Source organism: Octopus sinensis, linkage group LG11, assembly GCF_006345805.1.
Source record: "Octopus sinensis linkage group LG11, ASM634580v1, whole genome shotgun sequence".
Taxonomy (NCBI): Eukaryota; Metazoa; Mollusca; class Cephalopoda; order Octopoda; family Octopodidae; genus Octopus; species Octopus sinensis.
Genome location: NC_043007.1, coordinates 8,183,132 through 8,205,960, shown reverse-complemented (window position 1 = coordinate 8,205,960; position 22,829 = coordinate 8,183,132). Strand labels below are relative to the sequence as shown.

Sequence of the window (22,829 nt, the reverse complement as noted above, 5' to 3'; positions counted from 1 at the left end):
CAAAATAATGGCCATACACCTCTTCCATTTCTCGTGCCCTCTCAATGATCTCTTTCAGTTGATTCTCCTGAAAGACAATAAAAGCAAAGAACTGTCAGTCAAATGGAATAGTCCAACAATTATTTCTTAATTCCAGTAAGAAGATTCAAAGATCAATCTGAAAACTTATCTACAGTGGATGAGCAGGCAAAAAATAAATAAATGGAAATTAAATGGAAAAAAAAAAAAAAAGATAACTAGGCACAGGCATGGCTGTGTGGTTTTGAGGGTCACTTCTCAATCATGCCATTTTGGATTCAGCCCCTGTGTGTGTGACAACTTGGGCAAATGTTTTCTATTATAATCCTGAGATGACCAAAGCATTGTGAAGAGATCTGGCTGGTAGAAACTGAAAGAAGCTTATCATATATATCATTATCATTTAACGTCTGTTTTCCATGCTGGCATGGTTGGATGGTTAACTGAGTACTGGCAAGCCAGGAGGCTACACCAGGCTCCAATCTGATCTGGCAAGTTTTCTACAGCTGGATTCCCTTAACGCCAACCACTCAGAGAGTGTAGTGGGTGCTTTTTACATGTCACTGGCACGAGGGCCAGTCAGGCATCCCTAGCAACAGCCACACTTAAATAGTGCTTTTTTAGGTGCCACTGGCACAGGACCAGTCAGGTGGAACTGGCATCGACCACACTCAAATGGTGCATTTTACATTTTACATTCTACTGGTACAGGTGCCACCCAGGAGGTACTGGCATTGATCATGACAATGATTTCACTCGCCTCAACAGGTCTTCTCAAGCACAATTTATTGTCCAATGATTGAAGGGTACTCTTAAATGGGCCGGTTATGTTACACTGGCATAGGCCATGGTTACGGTCTCACTTGGCTTACTGGGTCTTCTCAAGCAAAGTGTATCTCCAAAGGTTTCGGTTGCTTGTCATTGCCTCTGTGAAGCCCAATGGTTGAAGGATGTGCTTTGACAATATTAAAAATAAGGATTATTCCCAAAGTAGCAATAGTATTACCTTTAATTCTATAATTATATTCTGCCTTTTAAGACCAACACATTTCAATTGCACCCCTAAAACAGTGCAATCTCTTCAGGGTCTTAACGTGATATCCCTCAGTATGGCCTTTTAATGATTTTCTTTTATAAACTCTGCATTGTATAATTCAGAGCTGTCTGTTAAGTCAGACACAAACAATCTCTTTTACAAATTTTCCTCTACATAAAACTTTTACCTTTTACTTGTTTCTGTCATAAGACTGTGGTCATGCTGGGGCACCACATTAAAATGTTATTAGTTGAATGAATCAACCCCAGAACTTATTAATTTTTTTTAAAGCTTGTTACTTATTCTATCAGTCTTTTTTTCCAGACTGCTAAGTTACAGGAACACAAATGGATCTTGGTCAGAAATCTTCATTCATTCACTAAATTAGCATATAATTGGCTGAATATTCCACAGTTATATGTACCTCTTAGGCACAGAGCATGACAAGGGTAGGTCTCTGAACACAGGTACATACAATTCATCTCACAGGCTTCCACAGTTTCCATTACAGAGCTAAATAACATTCCTAGTCATTTAGGGGACATATTTACTAATGAGGTATGTGTTATTAAGGAGCTGACTTCTTTCATTCCCCTTACCATATGGTTTTGACTTGAATCCTGTTAGGTGACACTTTGAACGTTTTCAACAATATCCTAAAGTTGATCAATGCCTTGCGAGAAACATTTGGTCGACAGAAAGTGTACAGTGGCACTGTGTGTGTGTGTGTGATCTTGTATGTGTGTCTCCATGTGTCTTCACATTGGACACAGTATTCTAGCTGACACTCAAAAGTTTCTACCAAGTTCCAACTTTATATGAAGTCAGATACATAAGTATTTAGTATCAATGTAAAATTAGGGGTCAGAGCCTTTTTGACAGATTAGAAAGAGGCTAAACCATTTAGTGTTATCATCGTATAAAAGGTCATTAGGACCCACTCACCTCTACCTCCCCAGATATCAATAGCTTTCTTTTCATAAATCTTGGGGTTGAAAAACAGTTGGGAATGTGTATATAATGTATGGACATCAGAGAGAAACAAGTCATACAGAGGAGAGGCAAAGAGTTAAAAATTTAAACAAAATCATGCAAAGCAGACCTAATGTGGATGGCAGTACAAGGTTGAAAGGCCAACACTAATTACAAGAATACTAATTACAAGTTGTTTGCGAGTATGCAGGACGTCAATGTTATATGTCTTTCTTTAAATCAGAAGGGAGCAATTTAAGGGAAATTTGGTTCATATTTCCTCGCAAGTTAAGTGACCCCATACAGACTAGTTCAATAGGATATGATGGGCACACAGGACTTAATGTATTGGCAAACAGAGAACTATCTAGTAGACAGATGGAGTTTTGATGCTTGGCTTTTAGATTGTTTTGGTATCTCACTAAAGAATGATTTAATATTGAAAAAAAAAAAAAAACAATAATAAAAGAAGTGAATAACTTACAGTGAGCTCTTGTTGTTGTTGTTGAAGGTTAAGTCGCAGAGTCTCCAAGTTTGGAGGACGAATAAACACCACATAAGGTTTCAAATTAGATTCTTTTATGATTTTCAGGGCCTGAAAAAAAACAAAAAAAAACAATAAAATCTACTGAAGGCACAAGGCCTGAAATTTGCAGGAGAGGACCAGTTGATTACATTGACCCCAGTTTTCAACAGATACTTATTTTAACAGCCTGAAAATATGAAAAGCAAAGTCAACCCTGGTGGAATTTGAACTCAGAACGTAAGGACAGACAAAGTACCACCAAGCATTTCGCCCAGCATGCTAATGATTTTGCCAGCTCACCACCTTAATAATAATAAAATAACGATAATAATCCTTTCTACTAAAGGTACAAAACCTGAAATCCCAGGGGAGCAGGGGACTAGTGAAATACATTAACCTCAGTGTTTCACTGGTACTTAATTTATCCACCCCAAAAGGATGAAAAGCAGGGTTGACCTCAGCGGAATTTGAACTCAGAATGTGAAGATGGACAAAATGCTGCTCTAAACCCATCCCTGCACTCAATTCTGCAATTAGAACTTACTGTGACTGCTTCTATTTAGACTCACCTTGGAATATTGGTTTTGCTATACTTAATCAGAAATATTTGCAAAATAAAGGTGCAAAGAACATTGAGTTTTGCACCCATCACCTCTGGAAAAAAAAAGGTGGGCCTTACCTGTGTGGAAACTGGCGTGTCATAGAATAAACCAGTTTCCTGTGTCATAAAAAGTGACTACAAGAGGTTTAAGTAGGATCTGCACTTTGACCTCGTAAAACCCTCACCAGCAACGACTATCCAAACAGATCCATGGGTTGGAGGGGTGCACAGATGTCAGCCACCAAGTGTGCAGAATCACCAACAATTAGGGGATGCAGCAACATGTTGTTATAGAGAGCATGTCCCCACCCCACCCCATACTACTACTTACCTCAGGATGTAAGTTCAAAATACATATTTGACCACAATTTATGACTTGTCGTACAGCCTCCAAACTTGTTCCATAATAGTTCTTCTCATATTCACCATATTCAAGGAACTTGTTTTGGCTTATGTCATAATTAAATTCATTCCGTGTGACAAAATGATAATCTTTCCCATCATGTTCTCCAGTTTTTTTTGAACGACTTGTATCTATGAAAGAAGAAAGGTAGAGGTGATATTAATTAAGTCTCAGCTGAACTGAAATATCATAAGCTGAAGAAATAGCAAAGTTAACAGATTTTTCTGATCTCTTTCTCTCTCCCTCCACACACACACACACACACACACACATTGGTTGTTTCGGGCCTGAGGGCTGCAGACATGCTGGGGCACCACTGTTTTGGTGTTGAAGTGCACCATATCTCCAATATTCAAACGAAATATTGGGTGTGATGCCTCTGCTGGTGTTATTGGTGGCCATCCTGTATCTTAGACTATTTTGGCCTTGAGTTGTTGTGGCTGTGATTCTAAGTCTGTACTTGATGCAACCAGGTCAGCTGGTGCACAATTTTTTCATGCCATGTATGAAAAAAGGTGAGGACGCTGCTAGTAAGGTGAGGGTTGGCACCGAGTACAGTGAAGAATTCAGGGTAGAGGTTGGGGTCCACCAAGGTTCAGTCCTCAGTCCCCTCCTATTTATCATAGTCCTCCAGGCAATAACGGAGGAATTCAAGACAGGATGCCCCTGGGAGCTCCTCTATGCTGATGACCTTGCTCTAATTGCTGAGTCTCTATCAGAACTAGAGGAGAAGTTTCAAGTATGGAAACAAGGTTTAGAATCGAAGGGCCTTAGAATCAACCTAGCCAAAACCAAAGTCCTAATAAGTAGGAAGGTAGACCAATCACAAACGCCTTCAGGTAGATGGCCCTGCTCGATCTGTAGAAAAGGTGTAGGTAGAAACTCTATAAGATGCACCAAGTGTAAGCTATGGACACATAAGAGATGCAGCAATGTCAAAGGAAGGCTAACTAGGAAGATGGTTTTTGTATGTGGCAGATGCTCAGGAACAATTAACACTGAAAATGCTCTGAGACCAACTTCCGTCACTTTCCAGGGAGAAAAGCTAGAATTAGTTGATAGTTTCCGTTACCTAGGTGACCAAGTCAGTAGCGGGGGCGGGTGCGCTGAAAGTATAACTGCTAGAGTAAGAATAGCCTGGGCAAAGTTTAGAGAGCTCTTACCCCTGCTGGTGACAAAAGGCCTCTCGCTCAAAGTAAAAGGCAGACTGTATGATGCATGTGTACGAACAGCCATGCAACATGGTAGTGAAACTTGGGCTGTGACTGCTGAGGATTTGCGTAAGCTCGCAAGAAATGAAGCTAGTATGCTCCGATGGATGTGTAACGTCAGTGTTCATAATCGACAGAGTGTAAGTACCTTGAGAGAAAAGCTGAACCTAAGAAGCATCAGTTGTTGTGTGCAAGAGAGACGTATGCGCTGGTATGGTCATGTGATGAGAATGGCTGAAGATAGTTGTGTGCGAAAGTGCCACACCCTGGCAGTTGAGGGGGCCTGTGGAAGAGGTAGACCCAGGAAAACCTGGGTCGAGGCGGTGAAGCACGACCTTCGAACTTTAGGTCTCACCAAGGAAATGACCAGTGACCGAGACCTTTGGAAGTATGCTGTGCGTGAGAAAACCCGGCAAGACCAGTGAGAACAGTCAAAATCAAAATCAAACCAAATTGAGGTCGATCAACATCAGGGCCCCCATGCAGGTGACACATAAAAGCACCATCCGTTCGTAGCCGTTAGCCAGCCCTGGCCCCCGTGCCGGTGACACGTAAAAGCACCATCCGTTTGTGGCCGTTTGCCAGCTCTGTCTGGCTCCCGTGTTGGTGGCACGTAAAAGCACCATCCGTTTGTGGCCGTTTGCCAGCTCTGTCTGGCCCCCGTGCCGGTGACATGTAAAAGCACCATCCGTTTGTGGCCGTTTGCCAGCCCTGTCTGGCCCCCATGTCAGTTACATGTAAAAGCACCATCCGTTCGTGGCCGTTTGCCAGCCCTGTCTGGCCCCCATGTTGGTGACATGTAAAAGCACCATCCGTTCGTGTCCGTTGCCAGCCTCGCCTGGCCCCCGTGCCGGTGACACGTAAAAGCACCATCCGTTCGTGGCTGTTTGCCAGCCCTGTCTCGCCCCCGTGTCGGTGGCATGTAAAAGCACCATCCGTTCGTGTCCGTTGCCAGCCTCGCCTGGCCCCCGTGCCGGTGACACGTAAAAGCACCATCCGTTTCGTGGCCGTTTGCCAGCTCTGTCTGGCCCCCGTGTTGGTGGCACGTAAAAGCACCATCCGTTCGTGTCCGTTGCCAGCCTCGCCTGGCCCCGTGCCGGTGACACGTAAAAGCACCATCTGTTCGTGGCCGTTTGCCAGCTCTGTCTGGCACCTGTGTGGGTGGCACGTAAAAAGCACCCACTACACTCACGAAGTGGTTGGCGTTAGGAAGGGCATCCAGCCGTAGAAACACTGCCAGATCTGACTGGGCCTGATGAAGCCTTCCAGCTTCACAGACCCCAGTTGAACCGTCCAACCCATGCTAGCATGGAAAGCGGACACTAAATGATGATGATGATGATGATGATGTTTCTCTTTTCATATCTGCGTGAAGCTGGTTGTCTGGAGTGAGTGCACTAGGTCTTTATATTGTCTTTTAGAAAGAGAAAGTGAGAAATTTCTTCTTCTTTGTTGCCTCTCTTTCATTTGTCCTTGTGCAACTGGCCCGTTAAAAGGACCCTCCAAACATTAGGGTCGTGTAACAGGCCTGTTAAAAGTAGCCTTCAAATATTGGGTGATATGCTGTGCTTGTGAAGACCTGTTGAGCTGAGTGAAATCATAGTGGTGGCTGATGCCAGCGTCATCTAACTGGCACCTATGCTGGTGGCATGTAAAAAGCACCGTTCAAGCATTGGGCCTCACAGTGGCTGAAAGGTGACCGAAGTCTTTGGTGATATACCATGCTTGTATAGACCTGTCAAGCCAAGTGAGGCCGTAGTCATGGTCAGTGGCACCCATGCTGGTGGCATGTAAAAAACACCCACTACACGCTTGGAGCGGTTGCCATTTGGAAGGGCATCAATCCATGGAAACCATGCCAAATCAGATTGGAACCAGATGCAAACCCTCCCCCAGGCCTTACCAGTTTTCAGTCAAACCATCCGACCCATGCTAGCATGGAAAATACACATTAAATGATGATGATGACATACAGACACATACATACAATATATATATAGGAAGGGCATCCAGCTGTAGAAACTCTGCCAGATCAGACTGGAGCCTGGTGCAGCCCCTGGCTTCCCAGACCCCGGTCGAACCGTCCAACCTGTGCTAGCGCGGAAAACGGACGTTAAACGATGATGATGATGATGATATATATATATATATATATACATATACACACCCACAAATATATACATATATATATATATACATATTACAGACACATACATACTCTATACACATAAACAGACATATAACATCCTCATCAAAATCCCTAAACTGAGGCAGCCAGTTATCGGGATGCTGCTCGAGACACTTTCATGGTCAGCTGCCACTATTGGTCTGTTTTTCGTCATGTCCAGCAGATTCACTGAACTGTGACTTGTCCTGTCCTTGATATTGTGAAGCCAAAATTTTCATTGTCTGCCTCAATTTTGGCCTCCCTCAACTGAGCCCTGAAGAATGGTTTTAGGCAGGGTGTTGTGGTGGGATAAAAGACAGTACCAAGCAAGCTTTTACCTTTTTACCTGTGTATGCCAATGTATTTGTTGACTTGCTGCCTGACCAAAGCTGTTCATTTTGTACTCTGTGTACTGGATGTGTAGCAGCCTTCTGAAACATTTGTACTCAAATGCCTGCATTCTTTACTCCATGTCAGCTGTAAGAATCCAGTTCTATCCCCCATACAGAAGGATCAAAAATCAAAGTCTTGTACACTTGGAAAACTAATGGAACTGATTTTCCATATGGTATTCAGCTTTACCATAGCAGCAGAGGCCAAACCGAGTATCTCCTTTTGAGATCTACTGTCCTTAGTCAAATAGGATCCTCGGTAATTTAGCATATCCACTTCATCACATTTCTCTCCATTTAATATTATATTGGTTGTTGTGTCTTGGTTGATACTACTGGGTTGGTGCATAATTACACAGCGTAACAATTTTCAAAAACAAATTTGTTTATTGTATTTTTTTAATTGTTTATCAATTCATTTTTTCTGCTGATTCCAAAAATGACATTATTTTTTCTGTATCATCAACAGTTAAAAAAATGTGTACTAGAAAAACCATGAAGAATTTGAAATTTACGATGAAAATATTAATGATCTGTGTTATTGTAAAGATGCGATTGGTTTGTTTACTGCTATTGGACTCAAGCTTGATTCTGCAGAATGGCAACAGTTCATAGATAGCTCAACATGAAGTCTCAAAGCAGTGTTGCTCCACAATGGAAATAAATATCCTTCTTTGCCTCTTGCACACTCCATACAGAAGAAAGAAAATTATGATAATGTCAAAGAACTTCTCGACAAAATAAATTACGCTGAGTTCAAGTGGAATGTTTGTGGTGATTTCAAGATGCTTGCCTTCTTGCTTGGCTTGCAAGGGGGATACACGAAGTATTCATGTTTCCTTTGCTTATGGGACAGCAGAGATGATGATGATCATTACAAGAGAGTATATTGGCCCCCACGAGTGGAACTGCAGCCAGGAATGTTAAATGTTCTCAAACAGCCTCTAGTAGATTCCAACAAAATCTCATTACCCCCACTTCATATCAAACTCGGATTGGTAAAACAGTTTGTGAAGGCCTTAGATTTTAGAGGAGAAGCTTTTCAAGAAATTTGCTTTATGTTTCCAAAGCTATCTGAGGCTAAGATCAAGGGTGGCATATTTGTTGGGCCCCAAGTAAATGCAATGTTAAAGTCGAAGAAACTGGAAAGAGCGATGACAAAATTTGAAAAAGAAGCTTGGTGTGCATTTCGTGATGTAGTTCATGGATTTCCAGGGAGTAACAAGGATCCTAATTACAAACAGCTGGTAGCAAAGCTTATTGAAAACTTCAAGAAAATGGGGTTGTCGTATGTCCTTAAAGGTTCATTTTTTGCATCCTCACTTAGATTTTTTTTCCCGAAAACTTGGGTGATGTCAGTGAGGAGCATGGTGAGAGATTTCATCAGGACATCGCAACGATGGGAAGAAGATACGAAGGACGATGGGATACTGCTATGATGGGAGATTATATATGGTCTCTAGTCAGAAGAGATGAAGGTATACACTCCAGAAAATATCGATCGTCAAAGCACTTCTCATCTTAAGAAAAGTGTTATCAAGGCATTTACAGTGCGGAGTTTTATTGTTTCTTTTTGTTCTAACTAATATTATACTTCCTAAATGCCTTTCAATATATGAAAAAGTACTAAATGTTGAGTAATTATCCTTACAATACTAGAATAGACTGAAACAACGAAGTGCTGTAGAGAAAAGTTACAAATATAACGAGCAAATATGAAATTAGGAATAAATAAATAACTATCAATGTTACGTCAAAACGAATGTGATTTTTGAATTTAGTGGCAAAAAATGCATATATGAACATCAAAAAATACAAATAAACAAAACATGTATTACCTTGTGTTATTGCAACTTTTTTTCAACAAATTTTATACAACAAAAACATCTTTAAATGATTATTCCGGAGCATATTCACCACCTACTTCAATTACTGCTTCCCATTTGCTTGGTCGACAGTCAAATCGTCAGATGTTTTTGTTAAATATTGTTTTTGTTGAATAAAATTTGTTGAAAAAAGCCACAATAATTATGCACCAGCCCAATATTAACCAGGACCTTGCTCTTTTCTGGGCTCATATCAATCCCATATGCTTCTAACCCTTTTTTTCAGTCTGGTGGTGAGCTCTTGTGGTTCCACCTCACTGCTTCCTAACAGATCAATATCATCAGCAAAACACAGGCTGGAAATTGGCTGTGCTCCACCAATGGAAGCAGAGGTGGAGGTCTTGACATGTCTCCTGCATGATGTTCTTCAGGAAGATGCTGAAAAGCACTGCAGAGAGGAGATATCCTTGTCAAACACTCACTGCTGCGCCAAAGAATTCTGATTGTTTTGCTTAAAAAGGCTTTTGACCATGTTTGGCATGGTGTATAATGGTAGGTGATGAAGATTTACGGCTTACACACACACACACGATGGATTTCTTTCAGTTTCCATCCAGCCAATCCATTCATAAGGCATTGGTCAGCTCAGGACTGCAGTAGTGGACACTTGCCCAAGGTGCTGAGCAGTGGGATTTAACCTGGGACATGTCCATGTGTACATGAACATGTGGTTGAGAAGCAAGCATCTTACCACACAGTCACACATGAACTTAGGTGAACAACAACATTCAACACGTGCACGTATGTTCAAAGACCTTCATTGGAGAAATCCTCTTTATTAATATTAATAAAACTTTGGACAACTTACGGGGAACTGCAGCTGCAAAGCGATTGTAATCCGTTGCCATCAACCTTTCACGCAAATCAACACGGCCGACACGTGGTGGACCGATGAGGACGATGGGGCGTTTTCGGTGTGGTTGTGGCAAATATTGTGCCACCTCTTCATAAGTAAGGATTTCGTCATTATCTGAATAAAAATCAAGAGATGTATCTTAATAAGAAGAAATTTTAACACGGGAGACTCATAATCAGTTTAATAATAATAATAATAATAATAATATTGGGTTGCATTTTGTAGTTGCAGTGAAATGAATGAATAACTTAAATGATTAATTCATTAAATGGCAAACACTAAACAATTAAGTAACATCCAATCACTAATGGACATCTTCTGGCCTCAGACCAATTAGTACGTTGTCTCTATCTTTTCTACTGTTATTATGATGATGTCTGTTCTCAAAGCTGTACCTCCACCCACTCAGACATGCCCAATCTACTCCTATCTCTCTTCCTTTCATTATCCTTCTTGAAGAAACCATTTCCTGCTACAAGGTGCTACACTAACAACTATGCCTAGTTTCTCATTGAGCATCAGCCCTTTCTTCCTAGATCATGTCTGGGCTGTGGTGTTAACCAGCGACATTTTAAACTGAACATTAATGGCATCAAGCTCACCGGTCTTGAAGGGTTTGCAAGGGTCAGAGGCAATAATCCTTATAACACATACATACACGCAAATAATTTGTGTTGATATATGTTGCATCCAAGAAGTAAGGTGGAGAGGAGGTTCTGCTAAGTTCCTCACAGGCAAAGAACACAGGTACAAGATTTTCTGGGCAGGGAACACTGACGGGGTTGGGGGCGTGGGTATACTTCTCGCTGAAAAATGGGTAGATAAGATAATTGAGGTAATCAGAGTATGTGACAGAATACTTAAGATTAGATTAGTGCTTCATCATGGATTAGCAACCATTATATCAGCCTATGCCCCTCAGCCGGGGCTACCCGATGGACAGAAAGACCAATTCTATGACGCCCTACTGCAGACTACCTCGTTGACGAACGACAGAGACCTTCTCTTTGCAGCTGGTGATTTCAATGGGCATGTTGCACGACATGCTGGGGGCTTCCATGGTGTACATGGAGGCTATGGTTATGGTTCCTGCAATGAGGAGGGAACCAAGCTGCTGGAGTTCTGCAATGCAAATGATTTTATGGTTTGCAACACTAACTTCAGGAAACCTACTGGTCACCTTCCGATCGGGTTGACATACTAGCCAAATCGACTACATCCTTGCCAGGAAAAGGGAAAGATGGCTGCTTATAAATGTCAAAACCTTCCCGGGTGAAGAATGTACCCCACAACATAGACTGGTAGTTAGTGACTTTAGGATCAGGACTAAGAGGACAACCAGAAGACGACCAACATGGAGAAGAAGGATCTGGAAGCTTAAGGATCCTGCGAATGGACAGAGATTTAGGGACATATTACTTGAAGCCTTTGACGAAGTAGAAAGGGATATAGCTTCACTTGGGGTAGAAGACAACTGGAGGATTCTAAGGGACAACCTGTTGAGAGCCACTGACCAGATCTGTGGCTGATGCAAAGTTCCCTCTCGACCCAAAATAACGTGGTGGTGGAACAATGTTGTAGACAGGGCTATTAGAGAAAAGAGACAGGATTGGAAGGACTGGAAGAATGGGGGTAGCAGGGAATTGTATCAGACTGCCAAAAGAAAAACTAGGAGACAGGTTTATTTAGCCAGAGGGGAAACAGATAAGAAAAAAATTGCCAATGTTCTGTGCCGTGAGGACCAAAGACTTGAGGTATTTCGTGTTGCAAGACAGTGTGCGAGAGAGAATCGTGATGTTGTAGGAGAGAAATGTGTTCGCATGGATGATGGTTCACTTGTGCTAAATGAGGATGCAAAGAGAGAGGTTTGTAGATGCCACTATGAAAGGTTGCTGAATAAAGAAAATGAATGGGATAAAGAGAGTCTGCCGAATGTCGACCCAACAGAGGGACTAGCTATCCGAGTTGACAGTTCCTTGGTAGTTAAGGCAATTAGAAGCATGAAGACAGGGAAAGCCCCAGGCCCATCAGGAATTACTGCAGAGATGCTCAAAATATCTGGTAGTGTCGGCTATAGCCTAGTCACCCGTATAGTTAACTAGGTGATACACGAAGGAGTCATACCCAATGACTGGTGTAGCAGCATAATAGTCAACTGCTACAAAGGTAAAGGTGACGCCCTAGATACAAATAATTACAGAGGTATCAAGTTGCTGGATCAAGTAATGAAGGTTACGGAGAGGGTCATAGCCCAACTAAATAGAGAGAGAGTCAGTTTAGATGAGATGCAGTTTAGGTTCGTGCCAGGGAAAAGCACCACTGATGCCCTATTCCTGGTAAGACAGCTGCAGGAGAAATACCTAGCCAAAGATAAGCCCCTGTACCTGGCTTTCGTTGACATGGAGAAAGCCTTCGACAGGGTCCCCCGATCCCTTATCTGGTGGTCAATGAGGAAAGTAGGGATAGATGAATGGTTAGTGAGAGCTGTGCAAGCCATGTACAGGGATGCTGCTAGTAAGGTGAGGGTTGGCAACGAGTAGTGAAGAATTCCGGGTAGAGGTAGGGGTCCACCAAGGTTCAGTTCTCAGCCCCCTCCTATTTATCATAGTCCTCCAGGCAATAATGGAGGAATTCAAGACAGGATGCTCCTGGGAGCTCCTCTACGCTGATGACCTTGCTCTAATTGCTGAGTCACTATCAGAACTGGAGGAGAAGTTTCAGGTGTGGAAGCAAGGATTAGAATCGAAGGGCCTTAGAGTCAACCTAGCTAAAACCAAAGTTCTAATAAGTAGGAAGGTAGACAAGTCACAAACGCCTTCAGGTAGATGGCCCTGCTTGATCTGTAGAAAAGGCATAGGTAGAAACTCTATAAGATGCACCAAGTGTAAGCTATGGACACATAAGAGGTGCAGCAACGTCAAGGGAAGGCTAACTAGGAAGATAGTTTTTGTATGTGGCAGATGCTCAGGAACAATAAACACTGAAAATGCTCTGAGACCAACTTCTGCCACTTTCCAGGGAGAAAAACTAGAAATAGTTGATAGCTTCCGTTACCTAGGAGACCAAGTCAGTAGCGGGGGCGGGTGTGTTGAAAGTGTAACTGCTAGAGCAAGAATAGCCAGGGCAAAGTTCAGAGAGCTCTTACCTGTGCTAGGGACAAAAGGCCTCTCGCTCAGAGTAAAAGGCAGACTGTATGACGCATGTGTACGAACAGCCATGCTACATGGCAGTGAAACATGGGCCGTGACTACTGAGGATATGCATAAGCTCGCAAGAAATGAAGTCAGTATGCTCCGATGGATGTGTAATGTCAGTGTTCATACTCGACAGAGTGTAAGTACCTGGAGAGAAAAGTTGAACCTAAGAAGCATCAGTTGTGGTGTGCAAGAGAGACGTTTGCGCTGGTATGGTCATGTGGCGAGAATGGATGAAGATATCATCATCATCGTTTAACGTCCATTTTCCATGCTAGCATGGGTTGGACGGTTCAACTGGGGTCTGGGAAGCCAGAAGGCTGCGCCAGGCCCAGTCTGATCTGGCAGTGTTTCTATAGCTGGATGCCCTTCCTAACGCCAACCACTCCGTGAGTATAGTGGGTGCTTTTTACGCACAGGTGCCAGACAAGGCTGGCAAACGGCCACGATCGGATGGTGCTTTTTACGTGCCACCGGCACGGAGGCCAGTCAGGGTGGCACTGGCAATGGCCACGTTCGGATGGTTCTCTTACGTGCTACCGGCACTAGTATCACAGCTACAATTAAGATAGTTGTGTGAAAAAGTGCCACACCCTAGCGGTTGAGGGAACCTGTGGAAGAGGTAGACCCAGGAAAACCTGGGATGAGGTGGTGAAGCACGACCTTCGAACTTTAGGTTTCACCAAGGAAATGACAAGAGACCGAGACCTTTGGAAGTATGCTGTGCGTGAGAAGACCCGGCAGGACAAGTGAGACCATAACCCGTGGCCTCAGTCCACTTATGCATACCTTTCCTTCTTGGAACACAAAACTCTACTTGTGAAGACCTGTTGAGGCAAGTGAAAATCAAAATCAAAATCGATCAACAACAATGGAAATTGTAGCTGTGATACCAGTGCCGGTGGAACATAAGAGAACCATCCGAACATGGCCGTTGCCAGTGCCGCCCAGACTGGTCCCCGTGCCGGTGGCACGTAAAAAGCACCATCTGATCATGGCCGTTGCCAGCCTCGCCTGGCCTCCGTGCTGGTGACACGTAAAAAGCACCATCTGATCGTGGCCATTGCCAGCGTCGTCTGGCATCTGTGCCGGTGGCACGTAAAAAGCACCAACTACACTCATGGAGTGGTTGGCGTTAGGAAGGGCATCCAGCCGTAGAAACATTGCCAGATCAGACTGGGCCTGGTGCAGCCTTCTGGCTTCCCAGACCCCAGTTGAACCGTCCAACCCATGCCAGCATGGAAAGCGGACACTAAATGATGATGATTGTGGCTGCATGGTCTCCAATCATGTGGTTTCAGATTCACTTGTACTGCATGGCACCTTGGGCAAGTGTCTTCTACTATAGTAGGGGCCAGGTAAAGTCTTGTAAAAGGATTTGGTAGACGGAAACCGAAATGAGCCCATATGTATATACATGTGTGTGTGTGAGCACAGCCAGGTTTGACATCAAGTTATGATTATAAACAAGCATTACAGTTATGGGGAAATATTAGCTTATTTAGAAACAGCTGCTGGTTGATGGGACGAAGCCCATTCAGATATAGAAAATTTGCCTCAACAAAGTCTGTCTGACCCATGCAAGCATGGAAAAGTAGACTTTAAAATGATGATGATGTGTACACTGCAAGCAATTGTGATGGCAGGGAGTCAGTCAATCTCACATCAACTCCTGTATTTATCAAGCCAGAAATGATGAAAGGTAAAGTTAACTTCAGTACGATTTGAACTCAGAACATAAAGGATTGTACATGCCAAAATGTATTTCGTCTGATGCTTTGACAATTCTTATTTGTTTATTGCCCACAAGGGACTAAACATAGAGGGGACAAACAAGAACAGACAAAGGGATTAAGTCAATTACATCGACCCCAGTACATAACTGGTACTTAATTTATCGACCCCGAAAGGATGAAAGGCAATTCTGCCAATCAACCATCCTCAAATGGGTTGCAAATAAAGAACATGATTTCATGCAAGAATGTACACCAGTGGTTAGGGTGTCTGACTCATAATCACTATGTTGTGGGTTCAATTCCTGCACTTTATTTTATGCTGCTCCAGCTTCAGCTGATAATGAGTACCAGCCATTGGTGCTGCTCTGCATGTCTGCCTTCCTCGAGCTGTCATATATCCAAGATGTGTCTCTGGGTCAAAAACTGAGATGCAGGAGGAGGTGCCTCTGCCTGCTGGCAACTACAGAAGCACTTAAAGTAATGAGCATCGGATGATGGAGGATGGTGTCCAGACATATTTATTCACAGGTGATGGCTGACTAAAAACAACTAGAAATTAGTTGGTGTACTTTCACTAAGCCCACAACACACACATACAAGCCAATAGTACTAAATAAAGGTGATTCCCTGTATGAATGGATGAATGTGTGTGTGTGTGTGTATTCTTTTGCTATTTCTTCATTAGTTAATTGTCATTACATTGTTTTTAATCCATTTTCAAACAAACATCTTGGGAGCACAATTTCCAAATGACAATCTTTTTAATTCAAAAGGAATGACTCTTCCTAAAACACTAATATCTTAATGCCACAGCTTCATCAATAATCATTAATTCTAATAACCACAGATTAACGATTTTATGCAAAGAAAATACAGGAATCAACAGGAATTTTAGAATGAGATTTTTCACCTTTTTCAATGTAGAATTAATTTTAATCATCATTTAGCATCTGCTTTCCATGTTGGCATGGGTTGGACAGTTTGACTGGAACTGGTAAGCCAGAGATCTGCACCAGGCTCCAGTCATTTGATTTTGGTTTAGTTTCTATGGCTGGATGCCCTTCCTAATGCCAACCACTCCTCATGTCACCACTACTGGCCATGACTACAATTCCACTTGGTTTGACAAAACTTCTCAAGCAAATCTCCAAAGGTCCTGATCACTTGTCATCCTCTCCATGAAACATCCAAAGATCAAGCTTCACCACCTCATCCCACGCCTTTCTGGATCTTAATATGACTTGTAAACAGGAGTCATTTGCATTATTTTCAACATCATTAACGGTAAATTGACAGAGAATGGCAGAATCAGAAGAGTAGCAGAAAAAAATAAGAAAGCCCTGCAATATTTGTTTAGGCTCTTAACATTTGAGTTCATATACCACAAGGGACAACACTGCCATTCAGCCTTTTGATGGTTGATAAAACAGAGTCAATGGTATTCACTATTCTCCTTCACTGACCACCACTACCTCAAAATTGTTGGCCTTGTCTCTAAGTTAGAAACCATTATTATTTGCTGTAGAGCAGTGAATGGCTGCATAGTATTTAACTATTTTGTATAGAATAGAATTGTTATATAGTATATAGTCACAGCGCTCTCTATTTGGTGTATAGCAGTGGACCACTTTGTAGAATCAAGTGGTTCTTTGCCCTCTGATGGCACACAGGTCTAGATATGCGCATTGACAAAAAGCAAAACTTTAATTAACAAAATTTTAATTAGGACTTTAACCCTAAAGCTTTCAGGCTACTGTTGAGTAGTGGAATAGATCCCTTAACCATGTGATTCAGAAGTGAACTTTTGAACCACATATTTAAAGGAGTATATTTACTTCATTTATTTCCATCGTTTGCACATACTTCACATTCAGTATTCATGTTTCATTAGGATGCAACGTAGCGCTTGGTACATTTGGCCTTTCACTCTGAGAGAAAAACTCTTTGTTAGCAGCATTCCTTCTACAACTAATTTTGTCACCTAGGTAACAAAAACTATCAACTAATTCTAAAGAGGGACAATATTTATAAGTGTGTTTGTGTGAGTGAGTTTGTACTTCTGCTTGTCTACACCTGGATTTCTTGTCTGCATAAATGGTTGCATTGCTGCCCTTACAAGCCAAGCAGTTTGCTTCCAGTCAACCACAAGTGTACAGCTGCGATTCTTGCCATGTTGCATGATCCTTGTAAATAAAAAATGCATTCAAGCAGCATCATTTCTTTCCTGTTCTCTGCACAACAATGTCCAGGCTGTCCATATTTTGATCATTTAGGGGACTGTTACGTTGCTGGGAGATATGTGGGAATTGAAACCTTGAAGGCCATCAAACCACAGAATAACTCTGCCCCAACATAGTCTTGTTGGACCAATGCAAGCATGGGAAAGTAAATGTTAAAATGATGATGATGATGAGAGTATATGAATGATGGAAGACAAGTCAAGAGAAAAGTTAAGAATAAGTGAAATTAAATGTGGTTTGCAAGAAAGAATCCTGAACTGGTGCAGCCAAGTGGTGAATATGAAGGATGATAGTTGGGAAAGAAGCACCAAGACATTTGATTGGAAGGACCTGATGGATCAAGAAAATGGTATAAAATGATCACAAGAATCCAAATCACAAAGATGATGATGATAGGACACTAATAATTGGATAGATGCTGCTCTGGAGAATGCCTATCAAACCCAGATGGGCATTACGAAGATGTAATGATTATAGATAAGGAAAAGTAAAGTTGCTTACTTATCGATCCTTCATGTCCGTTTTTATTCCAGGATCGAAAAGAAAGAGGAAGAAAAATTTAAAAAAAACATACAATCCCTTAAAATTTGAAATAGGAAGAATTTGGAATATGCGAACAGTGAAGGTTGTACCTATAATAAATGGTGTGTTGAGAACTGTAAGCGAAGATATAGACAAATCACTGAAGGAGATTGGAATAGAATGCTTGGTAGAGCTCCTACAGAAAGTTTGTAGGGACAGCAAGGATTATCAGGAAGGTGCTAAGCACTTGAAAGATTGCCAAAAACGTGTGGATACCGAAGGTTATAGGTAGTAATCTGCTATCCACATAATTCCTACCAGGAATAAGATCGAACCTGAACCAAACCCTCTTTCTCTTTCGGAGAGGCACTGAGCAGCTATACACACATATACACACACGGCAATAACTTCCACCTACCGAATTCAATCACAAAGCTCCGGTCGGCTCGGGGCTATAGTGGAAGACACCTACCCAAAGTGCCACGCAGTGGGACTGAACCCGAAACCATGTAGTTGGGAAGCAAGCTCCCTAACCACACAGCCATGCCCATCAATAATACAATAATAATTTCCTTATATTTTGACAGACATTCTCTAGATCAATACTCTACACAAAACAAAAAATATGACCCCCTAGTCATAACACTGACTTGAACTTCTAACTTCTTGTCTCTTGTGGTCTCTAGGTGAGACATGGAGTCAACTTGTACAAATACAAAGCAAAAGCCACACAACAACAACAACAGCAACAGCATCAGCATCAGCAACAACAACACCAACAACAACAAGAGCACTCAGAGAGTGCAAACCTCTCCAAGGCAACTCCAATGTCCTCTCAATGATTAGCCAGAGATGACTTTTAAAACAATTGCAGCGTGGAAGGTGTTTGTAAGTCATTTAAGAAACACACAAAAGCCGTTCGATTCACTTCAACATTGAAGTTTAATTTGTCAAAGTATTTTCGTCGCTAAGATCCGCGACCTCTTCACTGACAAAAATGACAGAGATGCAGCACGGATTTTTGTCAGTGAACAGGTCGCGGTCTTATAGCGACGAAAATATTTTGACAAATTAAACTTCAATGTTGAAGTGAATCGAACGGCTTTTGTGTGTTTCTTAAATGACTTACAAACACCTTCCACGCTGCAATTGTTTTCGTTCCAGCACACGATCTCAGATCAAATCACTTGCTATGCGAGTAAATCTCCATAACTTTTAAAATGAAAATATCTGAAATAAACTCGACTGCTCACACAAAATAGAATACTAAAAATGAACTGGACTGCTCTCAAAAATTAAGTAAAAAGTCCAGAAAAATATTCCAGAATCTTTGTCTGGTACCTGACTGATCCCAATGATAGTCAAGGAATGTGAAAGTTGCTGAAGAAAATTTACTAACAGTAATAAATAATTTATCCTTATCTAATACAAGCCAAAGTTAACAAATTCACCATTCAAAGTAGTTTCAAAGGTGGAGTTAACAATAATAAGTTCTACTCAGGAATTTTTAAATAAATAGCATGAGACCTTTTGGTTTTCTCTTCTCTTAAATTCTGGCCTTCTTTTAGTATTCTTGTTGCTTTAGACTAATGTATATATGTGTGTATATATATATATATATATATATATATATATATCTTTATATATATAAAACTGAGAATGTGTGTCTGTCTGTCTGTGTGTTTCCCTAAAACTTGAGAACTACACAACCAATTTCATTCAAATTTTACACATGCCTTACTTAGGGTCTGGGGAGTGTCATCGGCAAAAAAAATTTTGAACTTTTTGTCTAGGGCGAGCCCATAGCAATATCATATCTTCTCCACTATGATCCCCTAAAACTTGAGAACTACACAACCAATTCCATTCAAATTTTACACATGTCTTACTTAGGGTCCATGTAGTTTCATGGGCAAAAACAATGTTCAACTTCTTGCCTAGAGCGAGCCCATAGCAATATCATATCTTCTCCACTATTTCAGTATTATGATTGATTGATTCTAATTTCAGCTCACGAGCTGTGGCCATGCTGGGGCACCGCCATTATGTGTTAAAAGCGAAACAAAAACGTTTCTCTATTTTATGTCAGATATTTTCACTTTAACAATAAAAATAATAATAACAATTGGATTATATGTAGTGAGTAATAATTAAAATCAAACTAAAGTATAATATAATCGTAACAACAAAAGTAAAAATAGCAATGTGTATAAAATTGCATCAATGACTTGAACAAGTGGTTTCACATGAATGGGAATAAATTAAAAATAAAATTAGCGTGCAGAAATGGAATAGTCCAGATGGATAATAAAAAATTAAATTAAAGAAAAGACTATTGTCTATAAAGTATACAATGTAGAGAAAAAAGAAGATTTGAACACATGGAGGAAAGCACCTTCGAAAAGTGTCTTGGTGCGACTATGAAAGGTATCTAATCAGAGGCGGTAGATTCGCCACAATAGAAGCAAGGTTCGAGTCAACGGAGTGTGCAAGGGAGTACTCGACTTGAACTTGCAAAGTGGAAATATTTTATTTTTACCTTTATATCTGGGATGTAGGACGTCCACGAAAAAATTTTTAAATGCGCACCCCCTACCCCAAGTAGAGGTAGGCTGGATTGTAGCCACACTTCTATACAAGAGGGAGGACAAGATACAATTGATCGAAATTACAAGAGACGGGCTAACAATTCCAGTCTGTTATATATTTTGAGTATTGTTATCACTAGCGATATCAAGATATAACTTTGTATTTTGTATTTTATGTGTAGATATATATATATATATATAGATGTACATGTAATATGTACACATATATATATATATACACATATATACATGCACTAGCACTATGACCCAGCAACAACGGGTCTTTAATGCTAGTAATATTATAAAAATATGTTATTTAATTTCTGAACGGTTTCGCTGTCTGTTTATGAAGTTTGATTTCTTTATCCATCAGTTTCTACTAAGACAGAGATGTAAGTAAAATTAATAATAGAGAAACGAAAATAAAACTTTAGAAACAGCTTAAAGGGAGATAATTGAGAAAGACTTGAAAGTGAACGTAAGATCGTCATCATGTAAAGTAAATATAACAAATAATCTAGAATCCTTGCCTGGTACAAGATCGATCCCAAAATTTAATCAGTTCATGCCAGTCACGAGGCCAAACATCCCTGAAAGTTTCATCCAAATCCACCCAGCGGTTCTTGAGATATCTTGTCCACAGATAAACAAACAAACAAACAATACGCTGACCTTTGCTAAGGCGGAGGTAATAATGAGCTTCTTGCACTCAGGTGTACAACAGCTGATTGGAAGAGGACAGAAAGAGATGGGGGGGGGAGAAGGCAGCATTGAGTAAAGAAAGAAGACAGCAATGGAAAGCTGAAAGCAGATGCAGAGAATAAGAATACAAAAATACAGGAGAGAGGGGGGGAAAGGGGCACAGAGGGGGAAAGGAATAGAAATAACAGTTAATATTGAGAGATTCATTTAATTAACTTTACTCTTTAATAACTAAATTAAAACTTCTATTAATGTTGTAATTAGAGTGGTGTTTGGTGCAGTATGACCGAATGGGTAAGATGTTTAAGTCATAAGTCTTTAATCTTCAGTTTAATCACTCGTTATGGTATCATTTTCTACAGCCTCAAGGCAACCTACACTGTGATTGAAATTGGGTAACTGGAAACTGCAGAGAAGCCTACTGAGTGAATGGTACCTACAATTCACCAGGCACACCTTTGTTACACACACTGACTCTGTGTTGGGAATTACATTAAGGGTATGCATACTGACAGAAGGCTTAATCATCTTTTATACATTCTTTTCTTTTTTTACTCTAGGCACAGGGCCCGAAATTTTGGGGGAGGGGCCAATCAATTAGATCAACCCCAGTATGCAACTGATACTTAATTTATTGACCCTGGAAGTATGAAAGGCAAATTCAACCTTGCCGGAATTTGAACTCAAAACATATATCATCCTTTATACATTGATTCAGTTCATTCAATAACTTTGTGTTCCTCAACCGCTGTCCATATGACCCCTGAGGATCCATATAAGATTTTTGGGGATCCACACAAGCAAAATAGTAAAACTGGGAATCCAAAGTAGTATTTTAGTGGGGGTTCATGAAAACATTTTGCTTTAGACATGTTTATTACAAGAAATAATTAGGTTTCTTTCTCTAATGTTTTACGGAGTTCACCATGTTTCCAGCCACTGAAATATCCTCTCAGAGAAAGTTATTGTAAACCTACACAAGTGAACGTGTGCAAAACAAAATAGAAATTCTGAAAGAAGAATTTATAAAAACTAGTTTTTCAACAGTAACCCTTTCCATAGCAGACTGGCTGAAACTGGCTCTGGCTTTGTAGTACAAATGTCTTGTTTTCAAAAGTTCTGAATTAAAATCTTCCACCAGACCTTAGTCACAATTTATGTTCTTTACACTAGCTTAATGATAACTAAGTTGGTTTACTAAATTCTTTGTTATATTTAAAATTGAGAAAAACACAGAGCATCTCAACAGAAATATGGTAACAAAAGGGTTAAAAAGCTACAGGGTTCTACCAGAATAAAATCAGAATCAAAAGGGAGTCCACAGGTAGAGAACCCCTATAATGACTGAATCTTTATTGTCAAGCAACAGAAATCCATCATCTCCACTGCCACCACCATTTGAGTAGAGGTAATGGCAAACATATTCAGTTACATTCTGTGTTCAAATCCTGTTGGGGTGGATTTTACTTTTCATCCTCCTAAGATCTATTAAAATAAGTAACACTCAAATATAGATCCAAACTTAATGAACAAGGCACAACTTCACACCCACAATCCATGCTGTAATGATGGCTATAGACTGTCGTGAACACTTAGCAGAAACACTGGGAATGTCGACAGCTGATTGGTCAGTTCTGAGAAGATGGACACCAAACAGAGATGTAAAGGAGTACAACAGAACCTTTGTACTCAGAAAGGTAGAGAGCGAGATAAAGAGCAGAGGGAGTAACCAAAGCATGCTCCATAGATCTGAGAAGCCGACCCAAGATAAAGGGTTTG

The 22,829-nt window shown here is 40.9% G+C and overlaps 1 protein-coding gene across 5 annotated transcripts in view; it reads right to left on the bottom strand.

The window, feature by feature from the left end:
* The window catches only part of LOC115217207 (MAGUK p55 subfamily member 5-like), a 140,476-nt gene that overhangs the window by 1,077 nt on the left and 116,570 nt on the right, over window positions 1–22,829 (bottom strand). For 3 of the 5 annotated variants that reach the window (XM_036507046.1, XM_036507047.1, XM_036507048.1), the window contains 5 exons: window positions 17,740–17,748; window positions 10,021–10,182; window positions 3,485–3,687; window positions 2,511–2,621; window positions 1–67 (listed from right to left, as the gene is read on the bottom strand). The exon at window positions 1–67 is cut by the window's left edge and continues 1,077 nt beyond it. In XM_036507046.1, coding sequence (XP_036362939.1) covers window positions 1–67; window positions 2,511–2,621; window positions 3,485–3,687; window positions 10,021–10,182; window positions 17,740–17,748 — 552 coding nt within the window. The remainder of the gene's footprint in view (window positions 68–2,510; window positions 2,622–3,484; window positions 3,688–10,020; window positions 10,183–17,739; window positions 17,749–22,829) is intronic. The other 2 variants (XM_036507045.1, XM_029786847.2) reach the window with 1 other exon arrangement.